General features: G+C 35.4%; 3 protein-coding genes across 8 annotated transcripts; 1 reads left to right on the forward strand and 2 right to left on the reverse strand.

Moving 5' to 3' along the window:
• LOC109718619 (probable DNA gyrase subunit A, chloroplastic/mitochondrial) lies at positions 95-12,036 on the reverse strand. Of its 3 annotated transcripts, none has more exons than XM_020244929.1 (27): positions 11,424-12,036; positions 11,005-11,074; positions 10,184-10,249; positions 9,675-9,776; positions 9,082-9,126; positions 8,885-8,983; positions 8,640-8,726; positions 8,221-8,291; positions 8,023-8,131; positions 7,873-7,935; positions 7,446-7,511; positions 7,242-7,330; positions 6,925-6,973; positions 6,313-6,399; positions 6,127-6,220; positions 4,587-4,657; positions 4,393-4,482; positions 4,034-4,159; positions 3,553-3,710; positions 2,964-3,045; positions 2,553-2,717; positions 2,370-2,471; positions 1,986-2,122; positions 1,663-1,777; positions 1,221-1,275; positions 1,032-1,131; positions 95-691 (listed from the first exon to the last, which is right to left on the reverse strand). In XM_020244929.1, the coding sequence occupies exons 1-27, from the start codon at positions 11,852-11,854 to the stop codon at positions 598-600; spliced, it is 2,823 nt and encodes a 940-aa protein (XP_020100518.1). In that variant the 5' UTR covers positions 11,855-12,036; the 3' UTR covers positions 95-597. The 3 variants fall into 3 exon arrangements, with proteins under 3 accessions (XP_020100518.1, XP_020100517.1, XP_020100516.1); XM_020244928.1 differs by having other exon boundaries at positions 1,032-1,128; positions 1,663-1,783; XM_020244927.1 differs by having other exon boundaries at positions 1,663-1,783.
• On the reverse strand, positions 12,898-14,489 carry LOC109718617 (gibberellin-regulated protein 12). Its single transcript, XM_020244925.1, has 3 exons — positions 14,309-14,489; positions 13,601-13,637; positions 12,898-13,323 (listed from the first exon to the last, which is right to left on the reverse strand). The coding sequence occupies exons 1-3, from the start codon at positions 14,390-14,392 to the stop codon at positions 13,142-13,144; spliced, it is 303 nt and encodes a 100-aa protein (XP_020100514.1). The 5' UTR covers positions 14,393-14,489; the 3' UTR covers positions 12,898-13,141.
• On the forward strand, positions 17,614-19,965 carry LOC109718726 (E3 ubiquitin-protein ligase RING1-like). 4 transcript variants are annotated; one of them, XM_020245114.1, is made up of 3 exons: positions 17,614-17,836; positions 18,265-19,443; positions 19,591-19,965. In XM_020245114.1, exon 2 carries the CDS (start codon positions 18,414-18,416, stop codon positions 19,428-19,430), a length of 1,017 nt encoding a protein of 338 aa, XP_020100703.1. In that variant the 5' UTR covers positions 17,614-17,836; positions 18,265-18,413; the 3' UTR covers positions 19,431-19,443; positions 19,591-19,965. The 4 variants fall into 4 exon arrangements, with proteins under 4 accessions (XP_020100703.1, XP_020100702.1, XP_020100704.1 ...); XM_020245113.1 differs by having other exon boundaries at positions 17,615-17,836; positions 19,586-19,965; XM_020245115.1 differs by having other exon boundaries at positions 17,615-17,836; positions 19,677-19,965.

Below are 20,554 nucleotides of genomic sequence, written 5' to 3' on the forward strand. Positions count from 1 at the left end.
CCCTTTGTTATGGGCTCTTTTTTTGTCATTTCATTGTCAACAGCATCTCTCAATGGCCTTTATGAAAAGAAAACTCGTCACGTACGACAGAAAATTGGTTAAATGGCATGAATAGAATTTGCGACTAAATGCTACTTTCAAATGAACTACATGCCAATCACAGTACAAGAATTCTCGACCATAGTTCTACAACAATTGGAACGGTGTTCGAATTGATCAGTAACAGATCAGCCCTATTTGTAAATAAATGCTGCAGACATTTTCACAAACATCCTTCAAAACGTTTCACAAACAGATTACCTCTGCGTCAAATCTCAGATGATGAAAATTCCTTGTCTGTGAAGGTTAGTGGGGGCCAGACCATACCATACGGAACAACGAATCTTTGGAGGCAAATAGCCTGTCACATATGGAATGCTCTGCACCTTCACTGGGTTTCCACCGAATTACTATACTATATTCTTCTTCCCTCTCCAACTGTATGCAGCAAAAGTTAGTCGAAGAGGATAGGTAACTTCATATTTAACATCCAATCTCTGGAGGAATTCTTCTTCACTGCTAATAAATCCAAAACTTTCCGTATGTAGAAGAGCATCTTCAGTCATCGGCAACAACATCAACTGCCGCAGCAGAAATCAAAGAAGCAGACTGAATCTTCCCGGCATGCTCCAATCTCATCAGAATCACCCCCCTTGGGATGTCAGAGAGTAAGATTATAAATAAGAAGTGCAAACAGAGAATAGTAATAAATATAAATGTGTAACTAGTCAAAAAAAAAAAAAAAAAAAAAAAACCATCATAAAATAACCATAGAATGCAAAAACCAAAAAAGAAAATGCACGGCCTAGCTAGTAGCTAGTCCAGACAAACTACGATAAAGAAACAAGAATAGCATTTCTTCGACAAATTGGCAATACTGACACAGTACAATGAATCAGCAAACTAATCCAGTCATTTAACTATCAAGGAAAGCATTAATGAAGATATAACATCAAGCTTGGCCATGAGAGAGAGAAAGAGAGAGATTTTACCTCGCAGAACGTGATTGGATAGGTATGTCCCTAACCTTTATTCTGTTTACAGTGCCACTCTGGCTAACTAAAACCACTTGTTCATCACTTTGACCGTCTTCTGAAAGTCAAATAGTCTCAATTGTTAGCAGATATAATCTATTACAAGCAGAGTGCCAACGGAAAAGGGAAATGCACTGGCAAAATCACCTGCTAATGAAAACCCAACAACAAATACTGCAGCAAGACGATGATCTGGCGGAAGCTGCAAATATATGGGTATAGATTCAAGACAATTATTAATAGATTGCACGACAAAGCACACTTATAATGAAAGAGAAAACATTTGCAAAAAGGGTGTTTTAGTTTCTTCAAGGATATAAGATCCTATACATCTGCTTTGACTGAGATTTTATTGAAAATATTAAAGAAAAAGTGCACAAAAAATGTATCTTCGACTCTGTGTTATCTTTTGTTCCCAATAAAGAGAACAGAAAAAAGTGGCAACTATAAAGAAACGCTCAGATGGATGTAGAAAAAATTGAAGAAATTAAAATCCCAAATTAAGTGCCAGTAAATTTATATAAGAGATGGGAGATTTTATGCTGAAGCAAATAGACTCTTCAATGAAGTGAAAGAACACAAACTGTACCTTGTAACCTCGCAAGCCCATTCTATTAAACATTGATAGTCGGAATGCACTCAGAGGAACACGCTTTCCTCGACCACTTTCAGACGCAAAAAGAAGCCATGGTGGGCCAAGATCTCTACCCCTGTCACATAACAGGCACGTCGCCAAAGATATCAAAATAGGCATCATTAGTACTTCCAAACGCATTTGAGCTTCTAAAGAACAAGAAAGAATGCAACGACCTGGTCCACCAAGAACCGGCCTTAAACTCAACAGTCAAGACCTTAAGATCTTGATGTAATCCATTCAATGTGTTCAAGATTGGGGAATGTAATAAAAATTACCTGTTGCCAGAACTTTCAGTCAGCTTCTGCAGATCTTTCTGCACGGCTGCGGGTATTATATCCATCGCCGCCATCTTATCCCCCTCCTTCAGCCTCATGGATATCACACCCCTTGTTCTTCTTCCAAATGCACGAAGCTGGACCAACAAAGTGGACACATTCAAAGATGGAAAGAGTTTAAGAAACATGCCAAAAAATCATTTAATTAATCAGCAAAAGAAAGCTGGCTAGTCGTATTGTTTTTTTTTTAACTGACTTACTTTCATGTTCTTCCTTCTTGAGAAGGTATTTAAATTTTGTGAGATATCAATTCAGGCATCTGAGAACGTCAAAGCTCGGCAAATAAATGTTTAAACTCTCGCTTAAAAAAAATATTTAACTCACCTTATTACAGTAGTTAACTATGACCATCCCATTCTGGGAAGCAATTGCGACCAGGTCATCATTTGCACAGCGACGGACCCATTTAAGTTCGTCACCAGGGACCTGAAATGTACAAAAAAGATTTAAGATGTATCAAAAATCAAAATTTTTGCAAAAGATGTGTATAAGGTTACAGGAAATAACCAGTTGAATCGAAATGATCCCTGTTGCTCGAATTGCCGAGAAAGCATTAAGAGGCACTTTCTTGATATACCCATTCAATGTAAGCATCAGTAGATATTGATCTTCACCAAATTCACTAACAGGAATAATGGATGTTATTCTCTCTCCTTCAGACAATGATAACAGCTACATCCAGATCAAGAAAGAGGGAAAAAGAAAGAAAAATCAGTAGACTCAGTAAAACAGGCAACTTCCGACAAAATTTGTGGTTGCACTGAAATGTGTATTGAGGGGTATATATACCCTTCAATACACATTTCAATGCAAACTCACAAATTCGAGGGTATAACCCCTCAATACACATTTCAGTGCAAAAATACAAATTTTAGGGTATAGCTGAAAAAAAATCCTGCACAACAAACCATAAAATACCTGTATCAATGGAGTGCCAGCAGCAGTTCTAGTGCATTCTGGTATCCGATAAGCACGAGCAGAATAAACTACTCCCTTATCACTGCAGCATGTATAATACTAGTTACATGTTTATATGTGGTTTAGCTTCAAGTTTCAACTATTTGTTCATGAGAAATAATATATCCATGAACTTGGACATGCTCAAACCAAATGGGGCTAATTGATTGGTTGAAATGGCAGTTGCACCCCACTATAACCTATAAATTTCACCAACCTATGGATATGATTGGTGCCTTATCTGCCAGGAATGCAAAATGGTTTATTGTATAACAATACACTTTGTTCCTAAATAGTTGATTCAAAATATACATTTTTCAAATAAAGTCCACTTTTATCAGGATTGTTTTCGTCCTTAAACTTGAGATATGGGTATTTTTGTTGCAAGGAACTGCACTTTCGAGGGTAAATGAAAATTCAGACTTTGCAGGCATTTATATATAAGTAGATCATTCCTCAGCTATACACATATATTTGACAAAGCCCTGTATTCTTAAAATGGAGATAGTGATAGAGAATCATAACAGAATATTAGACAAAACTCAAGTACCTGAAATAAAGGATGTGATCATGTGTATGACAGACAATGAAGTCAGACATAGAATCATTTACTCGCATTTTTCCAACAGATTTCCCGATAGTACCTCGATGTTGTAGATTAAAGGTGTTAGGCTTCATCCTCTTAAGATATCCTTTCTCACTGAGGATCTATCAGAAAGTAATAAATATTTCTTTGTCATGTACAGGTACATATAACTGTAAGACATCAATCATAAAGTGCCTGTTTCGCCAGGCTTCTGAAACTTCTCTACTCCAAACAAAAATTACAAAGTTTTCCTCGTAACATGAAGCTGAAATAGTTTCAGAGTTCCAAAAGCAAAACTCCAATTTCAAGCTTCTGCTTCTGTTTCTGCAGTGAGAAGCAGTTTGGGAAATTTAATGAAGAAGTCAATGCACCGCTAGCAGCCCCCCTCTTCTCCTCTTCGCACAAACAGACTGAAAATGCCTTAGGTTGGATATGAAGCACTTACTAAAAGCATTTCTTCGTTAGGGATGACATCTATGTCCTCCAGTTGACTATTTGCTGAATCCTCCAATAATGAACGGCGTGGCGTCCCAAACCTATTCTTTAAATCAACTGCTTCTTGTTCAATAAGCTGAAAAAAGAAACTGAAGAATGAAAAGTCTATGTAACATACAGCTCAAACAGAGAAGTTTTCACAGGTCAGCAGCCCACATTAATAAGTTTAATTTCACATCTTTCGTACGCAGCAGGGAAATTGATTGATTGAAATTATTTCAATTACATTACTCTGTGCTTCCATTATTTGGCCTTCAAATTCAGCACAAAGTCTGCCGCAGCAGCTAAAATTATGATAAGGGGTGTTACCTGAAACATGAGCTTCTTGCTAGACAAAAGCTCATTTAGCTTAGAAATTTGTTCAGATAAAGATTTGGCTTCATCAACAAATCTTTTTCTCTGCAAAAGGTGGGAGAATCAACTCATTACAAGGAACAGAAAAACGAAAAAACAGATGGCAACTATCAAAGCAAAATGTAGCATTCAAATCATACGGTACATACCTCAAGAGAAGTCAACTTCCTTAAGGTTATGTCTAATAAAGCTTCAGCTTGCTTCTCAGATAAACCATATTCTGTAATTAGAGATAAGGCAATATTAGCAACACTAACCAACCAAAAGGTGAGGGAACAGGCCAAATAATCTATCTATCAATATAAGGTCCATATCAATAGTGGCAAATGAATACTTCAAGACAACACGAATGAAGCCTGACTACCTGTACTTCACATCTATACAAAATTCATATGTAGGTTGTATAAACTCAACATGAAAAGATAGACCAGCAAAGTGCGGCAAGGACACCATAGCTTTCATTCCAAGGTAACAAGAATATAAAAATGGAATCAACATATATTTTCTTTTGTGTGGTAAATAGTTAAATTAAAAAGCTACAAAAAAAAGAGAGAATAGAACTACTACATAAGAACACAGGGAGACCGCTCTACTTTATACCAACTTGAAATGAAGCCAGATTTAGCTTCTTTTTCATTGATTTTTAATCCTGTTAACCTTTACTTGTTATGATTTCAGCGGATTTTAAATTTGGCAATCAGTTAAAATCTAACGCTTCGTTTGGTTCGGGTATAAGCAAGAACTAGTTATACCGGGGATAGGTACAAGAATGGATTTTCGTAAGAACAAGAGTATTTTTTTGTTTGAATGAAAATGTGAGTATAAGCTGGAATTAGAAAAATTGTGTTTGGATGAAAATCTGAGTATAAAGTGGAATAGTCGGTAGTTATAGATAGAAAATAATAATTTTACCTCTATAATTGAATTTAACATTTTAAACTAATAATTTTAAATTAAAAATTTTAACTTTTAAATTTTAAATTTGAAATTAAAATTAAACTTATAATTTCAAATTTAAATTTTAAATATCAAATTTTAATTTAAGATCAAATTTAAATTTGAAAGATATAAAATATTAAATTTTAAATCTAAAAAATTAAATTTAAAATTTAAAAATTCAAATATCAAATTTATAATTTAAACATTAAATTTATAATTTAAAATTATAAATTTAAATTTTAAAAGACTAAATTATAAATTTTAGAAATTAAAATTAAAATTAAAAATCTCTCTTCTCTCTACCCGGGAGGGGTGAACAAGTGTTCCACTCCCCCCCCCCCCAAATTGTGTTTGGGTACAAGAGGGGGATAACCCCTTTATCCCCCTCTTTGTACCATTCCAAACGGGGTGTAAGTGATTCCAGCTATGTCCTCTTTTCAGTTGATGAAACTACAATTTCAGTCAACTGTTAACAACTGATAGCCAACAGAGCCATTAAAAAAGTAAAGGTTTTCTCTTTCTTTTATCTTTCTTTTTTTTCCTTTTTTTGGGGGTGTTTTTTATTTTGTGGGTTGGTTGGGTTGGGGGGGGGGTGTTGGGGGGGGGGGGGGGGGGTGTGAATGGTCAATAGTTGAGGACGTGAGGGGATGTCCATACATTTTAAATTGCTAATTATAGTTTTATGAAGAATTAAATACATATAACCTAGTAACGTGCAAAAGAAGACTGGCAGTAGAATTGAGAATTTACCCTTCACTAAAGCAGCAATCGCCATAGTATTATTTGAGGTTCCCTTAATTATATGAATTACAGCATCCAAATTGTCGAGGCCCACCATAATACCCTACCAAAGATAGCCAAAATAATAACAGTGATAATAAAAACAACAACAACACGAAACTTTTGAAGCACCACCTAAAAAAAATTGTTACACACCTCGACTATATGTTTTCTTTCTTGTGCTTGAGAAAGCTTATATTTTGCACGCCTTTCAACTACTGAACATCTGAAGTCAAGAAAAGCCTGAAACATAAAGTTATATGCAGTCAGCCATATGCCATAGACACATCCGATGATTACGTAAATGTAGAAACAAGTTTTCTTTTACCAGAAATAGTATTTACCAACTCAAGTTTTCATTCTAAAGAATGAAGGTTGATAAACTACTCTGACTACAGGAATAATTTAATTAAACACAACAATGATTTCTCTAAGCATCAAACATAAATAAGTCTATAGGATGAAGGCATTCAACCAATTTCTCATATTCACTAATTTCTCCAATTAGATTAAAAAAATTAAAAAAAACCATGATTTACAGGTACTTTTATTTTCAATAAAAGATGTTTTCGATTATAGAGTGTAGTAACTTGTAGTCCAAGTACAAACACAATTTTCTATAAACAAGTAAACAACTAGTTCCGAGTTACTGATTCTTCATATATAAGTTTTAAAAACGGATAACACGAAAGTTACAGCATCTTCCACAACATGACAAAATACCAAAGTCTAAGAAATGGAATACCACACGCAAGAGAGCTTTTATACCTGAAGAATTTCTTTCAAACCCATCAGCTTTGGCTGCCCATCTATAATACTGAGGGGAAAAACAAAAGAACAATGTTACAGGTCTTATTTGCAAGCAAATTAACTTGCTATTTTCATATTTATAATTACTAAAAGCACAAAGCTAGCTACTTTACAACATAATAATAAGATTAGACATGTACTTTGTACCTAAAAAATAACATGTGAACATTTGCCATGACGCCATTTTCCAACAGAATGAGGTAAGTGAGAACAAAATATTATTTAATTCAGTAAATGTTCAAGGCACAAACATACTTTAACTTGAGTATACTTACCCTACCATGTTGCAGCTAAAGCTTGACTGAAGAGCAGTGTGACGAAATAAGTTGTTGAGAACTATCGAAGGATCTGAACCTCGTTTCAACTTAACAAAAGAAACGAGATAGGTAAGCAACCTTTGCACCAAGTATAAAAGTATAAGCTATAACTTTTGCGGCCAATATTAGAAGTACACAGATGTGTAAATTATCAGTACAGACCTCTATGACAATACGCATCCCAGAACGGTCACTTTCATCACGAATATCACTTATACCTTCTAATATCTGTAAATAAGAAATATAGAGTATCAAGATTTGCAAAGATCCACAATATGACAAAGCAACACATCACTATACTCTAAAGCATCTAAATGCACGTAAAGCCAAATTAGGAAGTGCACTTAAAATTTCTTATCATGCATAAAATAGTCAATGAGTTAGTAGTTGTAGCAAGAGAAAATATTTATCTCATAGACATTCAACTCCTTAGATTACTTATATTTGATATGCAACTATGCCAGTGTACATGCAGTGTGTTCAGGTATACTCAGATGCATGTGTAGTACTTCTGTGTAGAATGCCTTGGCAAAAGCAAACAAAAATAATCAAAGAAGGCAACTACGCATATCCATTTTCATTAATGTACCTTATCTTCCACAAGTTCAGCAATTTTCTCCACCAAAGCAGATTTATTTGTCTGATAAGGGATCTGCAGCAAACTTAAATCTACATCGATAAGAAGATAAACCAAATTTGTATGAAGTTGCTTATAGAAAGATTAAACATGAGTTTGAACCTCTTTGATTATAATGGCATCGCGTTTGGTTCTTTCATCAATCATTTCAACCTCAGTCTTTCCTCTAACAATTACGCGGCCTCGCCCAGTTCTATAGGCTTCCAAGATTCTTTAAAGGAAGAAAATAACCGCAAAAATTAATAATAAAAGTAGCTTTAGTTTAAAGAAAAAAAGAAATAGATGGGGAAAATATCACACCCTTCATTTCCCATAATTAATCCTCCAGTTGGGAAGTCAGGTCCAGGCATGTATTCCAGCAGTTCTTGAAGCTTCACACAAAATGATGAGGTAAGTACAAAGATGGGGATCAAATCAATTTACTAAAGGGCCTCTTATTTATATACCCTTTCATCCAAAAACTCCGTGAAATCTGAATTTCCATATAAACCTTTCGAAAATGCAAATTCTTACTAAAATACTTTTATCTTAAGCTAGGGAATCACCCAATTTAGGTGAAAAGTCAGTTTTGCATTAAAAAAAGTATAGGGATAAATTACAAGAATAAGCTTTGAAGGGATATGAAAATTCAGATTTTTTACATATAGAAACAGAAAACTTTTCAGGGGGCGTATATGCAAATATCTCAATAAGGGAAAGAGTGGATATCGCATGCTTACTGTTGCTTCAGGATTTTGAATCAAAGCAGAAAGGGCATCCACAAGCTCCCCAAGATTGTGAGGAGGAATATTTGTTGCCATCCCAACCTAATAGAATAATAAATAAAATAAACCAATACCACCTCAGAATCTCAGATAATGGAAAAGTATTTCTTCAACCAAATATATGGGTAAAAACTATTTTTGCAAAAAAGAGAAAAAAAACATATAATATTAGAATAACAAAAGTTTCTAAAAAGGTATACCGCAATTCCAGACGAACCATTCAACAATAATGTTGGAATACGAGCGGGTAAAACAGAAGGCTCTTTTTGCGAATTGTCAAAGTTCGGAGCAAAATCCACCTGTGGATGGATTAGCTCATCATATAAATATACCACAATAAAGCAAAGATCTAGACCAACAATATAGTCAAAAAAAAGAAAAGAAAAGAAAGCCGTACAGTGTTCAGTTCCAAGTCAGTTAAGAGCATCGCTTCAGCGAGCGCCTGCAAAAAGGCAAGAAATTAGTGAAACTTCAACAACGGTGAAAAATATTTGCAATACTGCTAACAATATTAAAATGATGAGAATGTTCAAGCTAGAAAACAACACTCATTGTGAATAGTGAAGACTACTACAATTGTCGACATTTGCATTAATACTAGTCACTCATAGCAGAGCAGCAGCGGATTAATCAAGTATTTTTCTCAGCAAAATCAGAAACATAATGAATACATAAAAGTATCAAAAGCTGTACGCCAAGGAAAAACCAGAAAGGGAAGAAAATCAGAAATAGATAGAAATACTTGAGAAGACAATTTGTCAACAGTAGGACAACAGGAAACAAAATTTAATGTTCTGGGAAAACCACATAAAAAAGTCCAAAATTTGCCCAAATCACATACATTAGGAATGAAAATAGAAAGCAGAATGACATCAGAATGACAAAAACAACATATTCCAAAAAGCAGAACCTGAAGGCAGGCCCTTTCTGGTATGACAGCTGAGATGAAATAAGAAATGCGATAAAACAAATGAAGAAACTCAAACCTACTTCCAATCTGCACTCTGTGTAACGCATTGCGGCAGGAGGATCAGCATCAATTGATCCAAAGTTTCCATGTCCTCGAATAAGCGGATGGCGCATTGAGAAGTCCTACAACAATAGAAGAACAATAAGGATTTTTAAAAAAAAAAAACAGACAAAGAGTAGCCTCAGATTTAAATAGATATGCCGTTTAACAACTCTGATGATGTCTGAAGCAAAAAGAACACAAGTTCAACATATCTGTTGCATGAAAGAGAACTCGGGCATATATCAACAGGCCATATTTAGTCATTTTGTTTTACCTATTCACATATATCCCTTCCAAGAAGGAAGTGTGTTTGGCCTAAAACAACATTCATATGCAAGTAATGCCATAAGAAATATCTTAGGAAAGGATTATTGCCAATCAAAAAACACTAATGCCGACAAAGTCATTATGCCTAGACATCTGCAGTATTACATCACCATAGTGATTCACCCATTGAGTAACTGTCACACGGAAGTATTGCTTATACCTGTGCCATTCGCACTAAGGATTCATAAACTGCAGTATCTCCATGGGGGTGAAATTTGCCTAAAACCTGCAAGGAGGGTACACAATTGAATGCCGTATCATTATTATTGGACACAGAAGAGTATTTCAGAGCATCAGCATTCACATAAGACCTCAAATTATTAAAAATTATCAAGATAGACTAGCAAGCAAGACCAAGCTAGACAGCAATCATTCATTTCACTTAGTTAAACAACCGAACTAGATGGCTCACAAATAAAAACAATCCAATATTCCGGTTTGTAGTGAAGCGGATAGATTTATACAATCTTATAAATAACTACCATTCAACTGATAAGAAAGTTACAATTTCATTAATTCCTTAAAAAAAGAAGTTAGAACAATTTATCAAATGGATCAGTATTAGTCAGCAATATGCAAATAAAGGAATAATGCTTAAGAGGTTAAACTTATAAAACACAAAAAAAAAACTTAAACTGAGAAAATAAATCAGGGTATCTCAGCATGCAGAGCAAGCTCACAGTGAACCATCCTAAACACCAAAATCACAAACGCCTCATTCAAAAGCTGCCATTGTATACACATCTTGCCATTTCCAGAATTTCCTCTGCTTTCCAGTTCAAAAATTTAAACATACACTTATACAAGAGGAATTTTATTTAGCTTATATAGAAACAAAACTCTTTTTTCCTTCCGGTGGACCAATATGGACACTAGAAGTAGAACCTACAAAGCCAGAGCGGGTGCCTTTTCAAGTTCAACGGTCTAACCATTTCCACCGCCCAAAAAGATATGACATATGCAGGCTTTCCTTTCTCTTACCTCACCAACAACCCTAGCACATTTTCTGAAAGGCCTACGAGATGCAAGACCCAGCTCATGCATTGCAAACCTAAAACCAAATGAATAGAATTAGTTTGAGAGTCGAGATAGGCTGAATCCAAAATATGGAGTAATAGTTCATGGGGCCAGAAGTTTATAAGGAATATCTACAAGTTTTAAAGCATATTCTCTGCACTGTTTATAGATCCAGCAGGGCCAAGAATGTCCTTCAAGAGATAACAAATAACATGCGATAACCCATAGAAACTTATTAACTGAAAAAAAAAAAACCATAAAAAACTAAATTTCAAACAGCAAAAGCATGAGTGCTTTCATGAAACTCCAGCTCAACACATCTAACTAGTAACTTATTGTGCACGAATAATACAATTATGCAGAAAAAATCGGCGTAAACTCACAATATCCTCCGGTGAACCGGTTTCAACCCATCGCGAACATCCGGCAAGGCGCGGCCTAGAAGCACTGACATGGCGTAGGCCATGTACGCCTCGGTCGCCTCCTTATGTAGCTCCGCTGGAACAACCCTTCCCTCGCCGCCAACCCCGCCGCTCCTCTCCTTCACCATCACGCCCCCATTTCCACCGTCGTCCCCCTTGCTCCCCTTCGCCCCTCCATCGCCCGCGGTCTCGTCATCCCTGCCGCCCCGCCGCGCCCTTAGCGTCCGCACGGGCCCTCTCCGGCGGGGGCTCGCGGCGACGGAGAGGAAGCGTATGTCGGAAATGGCGCAGCGACGGGAGGCGATGAGGGAAGAGGGGAAGAGGAGGGCCATGGGAGGGCGGAGGCGGGAGAGGGAGGCGGACGTGAGGCGAAGGACGGTGGAGAAGGCCATTTGCGAGCGGAGGTGGATGAGCGAGAGGAAACCCTAGGGTTGCGTTCCAAAAGCGTCGGGTTCTCTCCTACTACTGGGAGAAGAAGAGGGGGGAGTACGCCATCGCCATGGGAGAGGAGGAGTAGGGTTTTTGTGAGGGTTTTGGAGAGGATTTTGTGAGCGGGAGAGGAGGAAGGGGACAAATGGAGTGTACTGTTGTAGTGTTACGTATATATATTGGGCCCGTGTCTCTGAAAAAGCTATTGTGGGCCGCACGTGCCGAGCACGTGGCTATTAACTGAGCGAACTCGGCCCGGTTTCACTGTTGGATTCGGACCCAACGGAGCCTGGGATGTGGGTTGGGCCAGGGCATTCAAATTGGAGGACCAAAATATAGGACCAAAGTCCTGAGGGTTTTTTTTTTTTTTTCCGTGAGAAAGGTAAAAGGTATCACACCATCTGCTTCATACATATTTTTTTATAGAAATAAACTTTAGCTTAAAATATTAAACAATTAGATTTCGAACTTAGAACCTCGAGTACTAATCAGTGAGCCCTTTGCAAGTAATTAAAAGGATTTAGTATGGTTTTAAAGCAGTGTTAGGCCCGTTGTAAGTTGCGGTGCTACTTGATAAAATGATGTTTCAGCGCGAAGAATTATACTTAAACATCCTCAACAACTTTCCTTCGAAGCAGAACTAAAGGCTTTGAAACACAGCTTCTATTTTTTTTTCTAAGCTCAAAACCTTATCTCAGCTTTCTGGCGTGGAGTAAGTACAACAACAACAACAACAACAACAGCAAGACGAAATCTTAATTTTAGGGACATTTTATTTAAGGACGTCTTTAATTACTACTGTGTATTTAGTGTTGCTTCTCAGAGTGGATAAGATGAGCCTTTTGCTTCTGTTTCTGCTGCAGCCGAAAAATTTCTAATGGACAAATGTATTGCAGTTCTTCGAGTAATTCTACTCAATTACTTGCTTTTTACAAGTTTCGATGGACCTACTAAAATGCCCCGATTTTGCCACAGCGAAAAGCATTTCAAGCTTTTAAGATTGCAATTAAAATAGAACTAAAACACCAGATTAGAACTTAAATTTTCCCACACAACAACCCAACAACTTATAAGAAGTACACACCCTTGAGTTTTATGTCTGACACACTGATACTAAAATTGAACAATCACATAGAAACTATCATATTCGCGAAAGAGGGAAAAAGAAAATGAAAAAGAGAAAACTGCAGAGAATATTATTCAAATTTTAGAAAATCAGAAGAGAGAAAATTGGAGGTAGAGTGATTAATTCAAGGGCATTTGGGTCCTCCTCTCTTTGTTTTCCAGTTGTTGTAGCAGGGGCAAGACTCCTTGTGAGCATAAGTCCCAGGAGGAACACACTTGCATTTGAAACAGCACTCTTGGCAGAAGAACAAGCATGGCTTTTTATAAGCTGTTTTGGAGCACCTATATTGGCATGCCCCTGGGCACTCTAGAAAAAAAAAAAAAAAATTTTAAAGGAAAAACACAAAAATGTTAGTTACAGTTGCATAGATCTTCAGATCAAATTATACACAGGTGTTCTAATTTGTTGTGATTCCTTAGTAAACATCTGGTGCAGGTCATTGGACTTTGTGTCTCTTTGTTTCACAACGATTTTTCTCGTCGAGAAGCAGAAGTTATGTGTGTTTATAGCCTTGTGCATTGCTTTGAAAGTTTATAGGAAAAAAAGAAATTAATGAAAGAGATGTCGCGTTTTATAATCATACCTGATTGAGAAAATCCAGAGTGCTTGTGCTGCTTATGCTGCCATGAACAAACAAAAATCACAATCAGACCACAATTAACCTACATTGCTTACTCAATTTTTAGTAGATTGGAATAGAAAAAAATGTGAGCAAACATATTGTTTTTTGTATCTACTATTTATTAACCTTCTCTGCCACCAAACTCACTCCAAAATCCTCACCAATAATGTCCTAAAGCAATGCAAGTTTATATTATAAGTTAATTAGATATTATCAAGTAACAAAAAGGGGCTACATTGCGGGAGACACAATGTCCTTTGAAATTTTAAAAACCTACATTTTATTCCATCAGCATCTGAGCAAATTAATAAAATTTTGTGCTTGATGGTGACAATAACTTACATCTAGACTTCAACATTTCTTCTTAAAATTTGGGACACAATGTTATTCCCAAGGCAACTAATTAATGAGGTGCGCAAAAATTTTTCTGCATACTGCCACAACGGTGATGGTCAATCCAACGCAGCCTAATCTAATAATATTAAAGTACGAAGAATCGAACGCGACTACTCTTAGTAAAAATATATATATATATTATGAGATAAATATATATATATTCTAAACTTTAGAACACACCACATCTCCTAGTAGCATTACAAGCAATTTTCCTACAATTTATCGAAAAATGTAAAAAATATAAAAAATAAAAGAAATGTAAAGGTAATCAACCTCGGCGGAAACAGAAATGGCCTCAGAGAAGAGGAGTATGAGGAGGAAGAAGATGAAAACATGAGTTGGTGGTGATCTCCCCATTGTGTAAGATCTCTTTGTAGAAGCGTTGTTTTCACACTTCACAAGTGATCTTAAGCTATATATGCACTGTTGCAAGTTGGAGAGAGTGGAATTAAAAGCGTCCACCGACGCACTCATTCAATACCTTTTACTGCTTTCGCGTGCGATTGGGCACAGTTGGGAGATTGGGCTCAGATCCAACCACACACTCATTTGTACGGATGTTCCCCTTTTTTTTCCCACTTTTATTTGGTTTCATTCAAAACGGATAATTACCTATATATCTTTCAAAATTTCGAAAATATCTCATTTATTCTTATTTTTTTCTTCCCAATATATTCTTAATATGTTCCTCCGTTATTCCAAAATATTTCTACAGTTACCACCCGTTAAAGTTAATTTAGGTTAAACGTAAATTAATTATCTATCAGAGTTAAAAAAAAAAATCAAAATGCTTTTTTTGTTCTTAACTTAAGAATAAATAAAAAATATTGGTGATTATAGGAGGGTATATTTGAAAAGATCAAAATTACAATACTTTTTGTATCCCTAATTTAAGACAAATAAAAAAAAAAAAATCAGTGATAGTAGAAGGTATATTAAAAAGAACAAAATAATAATTTGATAGAAATAACAACTATTACTAATAGTTCATTTATAAAATTTAATTCTAGAAGTATATTTGAAATAAGTTAGAACGTAAAAAATATATTTACAATATTAATCTTCTAAAAAAAATAAATTAGAAAGTCCGAAATTTTTCAAAAATATATTAACAATTGTCCATATTCAAAAAAAAAAAAAAAAAAAAAACTCAATAAATTAATCCACCGTTGTGTTGCCTTTTACCACGGGTTCCATCTTCGTTCGTGCTTATTAATATAGTAGATTGGATTCTAAAGTTAAAGGTAAATAATTTTTCTTGTGTAAATGATTTCACCGTTACATTACCTATGCTTTACGCAATCTTCACCGAGAACTTGTATGCTTATACAAAGTTCTATATAAATGTTCGCTATTATTCCCTCGCTGGAATTGTTAAATTTATTTCCATATATTTTGTGATTTATGAGCATCTGTCGATGAAATGGAACGTTGGTAAATAAAAAATCATAAAAATATGTTTAATTTGGTGAGTGTTTTTTAACAATAGAAAACTTTTATGATGTTTTAAATACAAACAGCAAATGCTTTAAACCCTTTAAATCTAGCTTTGAGACTATTAAATAGCTGGCCATAATATTTTCTCTCTTTTTTTTCTATCAAAGTCTAACGGGAACGCTAAGCAGGCCTATTCGAAATTTTGAGGAGAAAGAAATGGCTATGATAAATAAAATAAGAAGGTGAAAAAAAATAACTAGCAGTTTAAACTATGCTTTATACAATAGTATACTAGTTAAATACGCCTACTTTAGCTAAATTATTGCATGATTTGCATCCTAATGAATAACTAGTGAAGGAGCCCGCGCTTTGCAGCGGGTAGAAATCGTAGTAGTAATAAATAATAAGAAAATATTAAACATTCTCTTATGTATCTCACTTGATACATACACGAAAGGTTTCTCATTGTTGGCTGCGGATATAGGCCCGACGATGTCTTCTCCAACGATGGTGATAGTGACCGCGACGATGATCCCTCTGACCACGATGGAGGGGGAAAGTGGGCGCGCATTAATGAGAGGGAGGAAGGGAGCGAGGGAAGGAGACGATAGTATATAACAAAAGATGAGAGATAGAAAATTGATGAATAGATTGGAGATAAAGAATTGAAAGTTCGGTGGAGAAAAGAAAAATGACCATAATGAATAATTGGAGATAGAGATGTTAGAATTGTAGATGATAGTGAGATCATTTAAATATACTAATTAAAAATTTGGTAGTAGGACTGTTTGTATTAATTGAAAATCTAGTGGAGAGAAGGAAAAAGATCATGATAAATAATTATAAATAGAAATGATAGAATTGTAGATGATAGTGAAATTATTTAAATGCATTAATTGAAAGTTTGGTTAGTGGAACCGTTAAAATGTATATTAAAAATTTGATGGAGGGAAGAAGAAGGGTGATATGCTAGTGAAGGTAAAAAAGAACTTGCCACGTGGGAACAAGTATTGAAAGTTCATATAGATTAATTAATAGATTAATAGATAATAGATTAATAGATAATCACAAGGCATGAGAAAAGTATGAGATTCGGAGTAATCACTTGGGGATATGGGTTACAATAGACCAAGCTAAATTTGATTCCCATACGGCAAAAAAAACAAAAGAAAAAAAGGGGGGAAAAAAAAAAAAAAATTGAAACTCCATGAAGTTGAATTGTCAACAGCTGCCAAAGTACAATGGACAACCCATCAGCATTGGAATCATTAAAAAAAAGCTTGTAAGAACAATTAAAAGAGTTCAACTTGAAATGGGGTCGCTTGCCTAGAATTAATTAGGGGCAGCAAATTAAGATTGAGCAATGCTTTGTGTACCAAAGGAGGTACACCATAATAAGATTTTTTTTTTTTTTTTTGAGATAGATTGATAGCATGCCACATATTTTATTTAGAAATAAACTTAGTTGGCAAGGTGAATCAATTCGGATTCGAACTTGGAACCTCGAATACCAACCACCAAGCCTTTTGTCACTTGCGCTAGAGACGGTCGATTACATCATAATAGGATTTTGACAAGTAAACTTGCTATATATAGACCCATTTTTTTTTTCACATACACAACTCTCTCAATGGACAAAATTGTATAAATATTCATACAAAGTTTGTGTCTACGTGGGTGCCCTTGAAAATCATACTTATTGGCATTCATGCATCTGATCAAAATTTTATACTAAAATTATAAGTATATATCTGAAGTTATTTTTCAAAAAGATATTGGATAAATTATGCGCATGAATAAATAATAATTGCAGAGGTAAACATATAAACACTAACTTTGTAGGAATATTTGCACAATTTGTATGATCAAAGTGTTATATAACAAAAAATGCTTAAAAATAATTGATTCAGATTTTTTGAGTTGATGTTCCACCGAAAGTTAACTTTGAATTATAACAATTTAAGCACTCGCTAACTATAATGTGTAAAAAATAAATGAATAATATTTTGGGGTACTTTTTAGGTAAATATTACATTTTTCTAGAGGAAGACCCTACAATATTAACTTGTTAATCAAGAGATAAAGGTCCACAAGCCTCTCTAATTCAAATGATAAAGGAAAGTTCCAAAGAAGATCTCTAATAATAACATCTATTAATATCTTAATGTGAATCATTTATATAGATTAAAAAAAACAAAAATTATTAAAAATTAGAATCAAATCAACTCTAGGAGCAAACAGAGGGGAGACCTTGCTGTTTCTTTATCCTCCTCTCTTTGCCCACCAAAAGAAAAATAAGAAAAGGGGGCCAAAACACACAACTAGGGTTTGAATCCAATCAAGGCCATGGCAAAATACCCAAAGGTAATCTACTTAACCTTCTTCTGCTCCTCTTATTGTAGTTGTGTTTCCACCTTTTGCTCTGATCTTAAACTCCAAGCACTGAAAATGTTTTTTTTTCCTAATTATTTATTTGGGTTATCTTTTACATTTCTCTTTTATTGTTTTGCTTATTTCTGTTCCAATGATTCCATGTCTTTTGTGCTCAGATGTGGTTTTTGATTCAGGGGGTTATCATATGATTGAATCTAAAAATAAAAAAAAGTATATATCAAGGATCTATACCATCCTCTTTTGCCCTTTTGTCATATAAGGAATTTTCCTTTCCATGAGAAATTTGGCTTCTTCAATGTTTAGTGTGCTCTCAATCACATTACAGTTTGGGGATTAATGTTTATTTTTTTATTTGTTTTTTCTGGAGCTTATATTGTTTTTCCTTTTGGTTCTTCTAGTTTATTCATCCATTGTAGGTCATCAAAAGTGTTACTAGAGACTGATGAAAAGAAAGGTCTTGCCCCTAGATTTGCTTTCACTTGCTAAGGAGAGAGGATAGAGAGAGAGAGAGAGAGAGAGAGAGAGAGAGAGAGAGAGAAATAACAACATGGATCAAACCCTAGATTCCAGATATTGGTGCCACCTTTGTGCAATAGTAGTTGATCCTATCACGGACCCGGAGATTAAATGCCCTTTCTGCGAAAGTGGCTTCGTGGAAGAAATGAATAGTGCGGACCTCGAATCTCTCTCCTATCGAAGGTCAAACCGAGCCGTTTCACAAAGAAACCCTAATTTACTTGGATTGATGGGTGGTTCTTCAACTCGATCGAGAGATCAAACCGGCGAAGAAGATGAAGGTGATCGCGAGTTCAATTACTTGTTTAGGAGGAGAATGCGGAACTTTGTCCTACTTCGATTGCTCGAAGGCATAAGGGATGAGTTTAGACTAAATTTGGACAATTTCGATGGTGAAATTCCAAGGGAAAGCGATCTAGAGAGAGAAAGAGAAGGTAGGATGCTTATCAATTCTCTTGGTCGTTCCACAATTCTACGAGAACCCCTCGAATCAAGTGCGAACCGAGATGAATTAAACAACGCAAGTACATTTTCCTCGTTCGAAGACTACCTTTTTGGATTGGAGCTTCTACTGCGGTATTTATCGGAAAATGATCCAAGTCGATATGGCTCCCCACCGGCTAAAAAGGAGGCGGTCGATGCGTTGCCTAATGTGAAAGTCGCAGAAAACCTAAGCTGTTCAGTTTGTCTTGATGAGTTCGAAGTTGGTTCGGAGGCAAAGGAAATGCCATGCAAGCACAAGTTCCATGCGAATTGCATCTTACCGTGGTTGAAATTGCATAGTTCTTGCCCAGTTTGTAGATTTCAGTTGCCGAGCGACGAATTGAAGGATTCGGGCGAATCATCTACTGCGAATAGAGTGGAAAATGGTGACAATGATAGCGGTGATTTGGGTAGCAATAGAGAAAGCAATACTGATAGAGGAAATACTAGTCGACCGTGGCCCCCTCTACCTTGGCCTTTTAATGGCTTGTTTTCTTCATGGGGATCGCGGGAAAGTAGGGATCCTTCTTCGAATCCTTCTTCATCGTCATCATCAACTTCCTGAAGTTAATAAAATGGTGAGTAAAATAAAAAAAAAAGTAAATCAGAACAGTTTTTCCCCCCCTTGGGTTAGCGGAGGTAATATAAATATATTTGTGTATTTCGAATTCCAATCTGTTGTGTTCTTTATTATTCTCTCTTGTTTCTGTGGCATATTAGTGCAGAGTTACTGCAGAAATGCTGTTTATTCGAAGAAGCACTAAAAATCAATGGTTATTGAAATCTCCTCATTAGCTTTGTGTTGCCGTAGGAGCAGAAGCTTCAAATTGGAGCAAGGCCTAAAAAGCTGATTTTGGCTTTCTGCCATATCAAAAGCTCCGGAATTTCTTTGCGAGAAGCTGTTCCAGGAGCCAGGCGAGCCAAGTAAGTAGGCTTATTCTCCATTATACATATTTGGAACTCAAGCAACTCCTTTGCAAAATAATTGTGAAAAAAGATGTTAATTTAAGCTTTTCCCTCTCTGCTTCATGTTATCAGTTATGTACAGAATGTTAATTGAATTCAGTGGAGATTCTTTCGTCTGCTTTTGTAAAATTTCACCCCTCTTTGTTGCTTGCTGAGTATTATTTATAAATAGTCGCTACTGAGCTGAAATGTTGAATTGCCTATTCCTTCAAAAGTTCGAAGTAAATGGAGAATCAACTGCAAAGTTGCTAGGATTTATTTTATTTTTTTTTATTTTTTTTTCCCTTGAAACACTTCCCCCGTGGTTTGGTGTGTTTGCACTTCATTTATTCTATGGTTTTATTTGTTGCCACTTTAGTATCTCTTGTTACATTTGTAATGCCGTAAAGACCATTTGTAATGCTGTTAGTATTGTTGAATATAAATATTAAAAAATATTATTTTTTGATAACTTTTTAAGTTTTTTGAGAATAAAAATTATCTTGTATTATTTAACATGATATCAGAGCAAAAAGTCCTGAGTTTGAATTTCACCAAACTTCTAGTCTCGTTTAATTTTTTCCTATTTACTTTAAGTCTACACATTGGGCATCAGAATATATAAATATTAAAATCACCTGCGTGGAAATCATAAAAGCTATTTGCGGTGGCATATAGTTTGAGATTGCATATAGTACGAGTTGCGTGCCATTTCTCGCCTTCACTAATTTCCTTATGGTGTAA

This window comes from Ananas comosus, linkage group 12 (assembly GCF_001540865.1).
Source record: "Ananas comosus cultivar F153 linkage group 12, ASM154086v1, whole genome shotgun sequence".
Classification (NCBI taxonomy): domain Eukaryota; kingdom Viridiplantae; phylum Streptophyta; class Magnoliopsida; order Poales; family Bromeliaceae; genus Ananas; species Ananas comosus.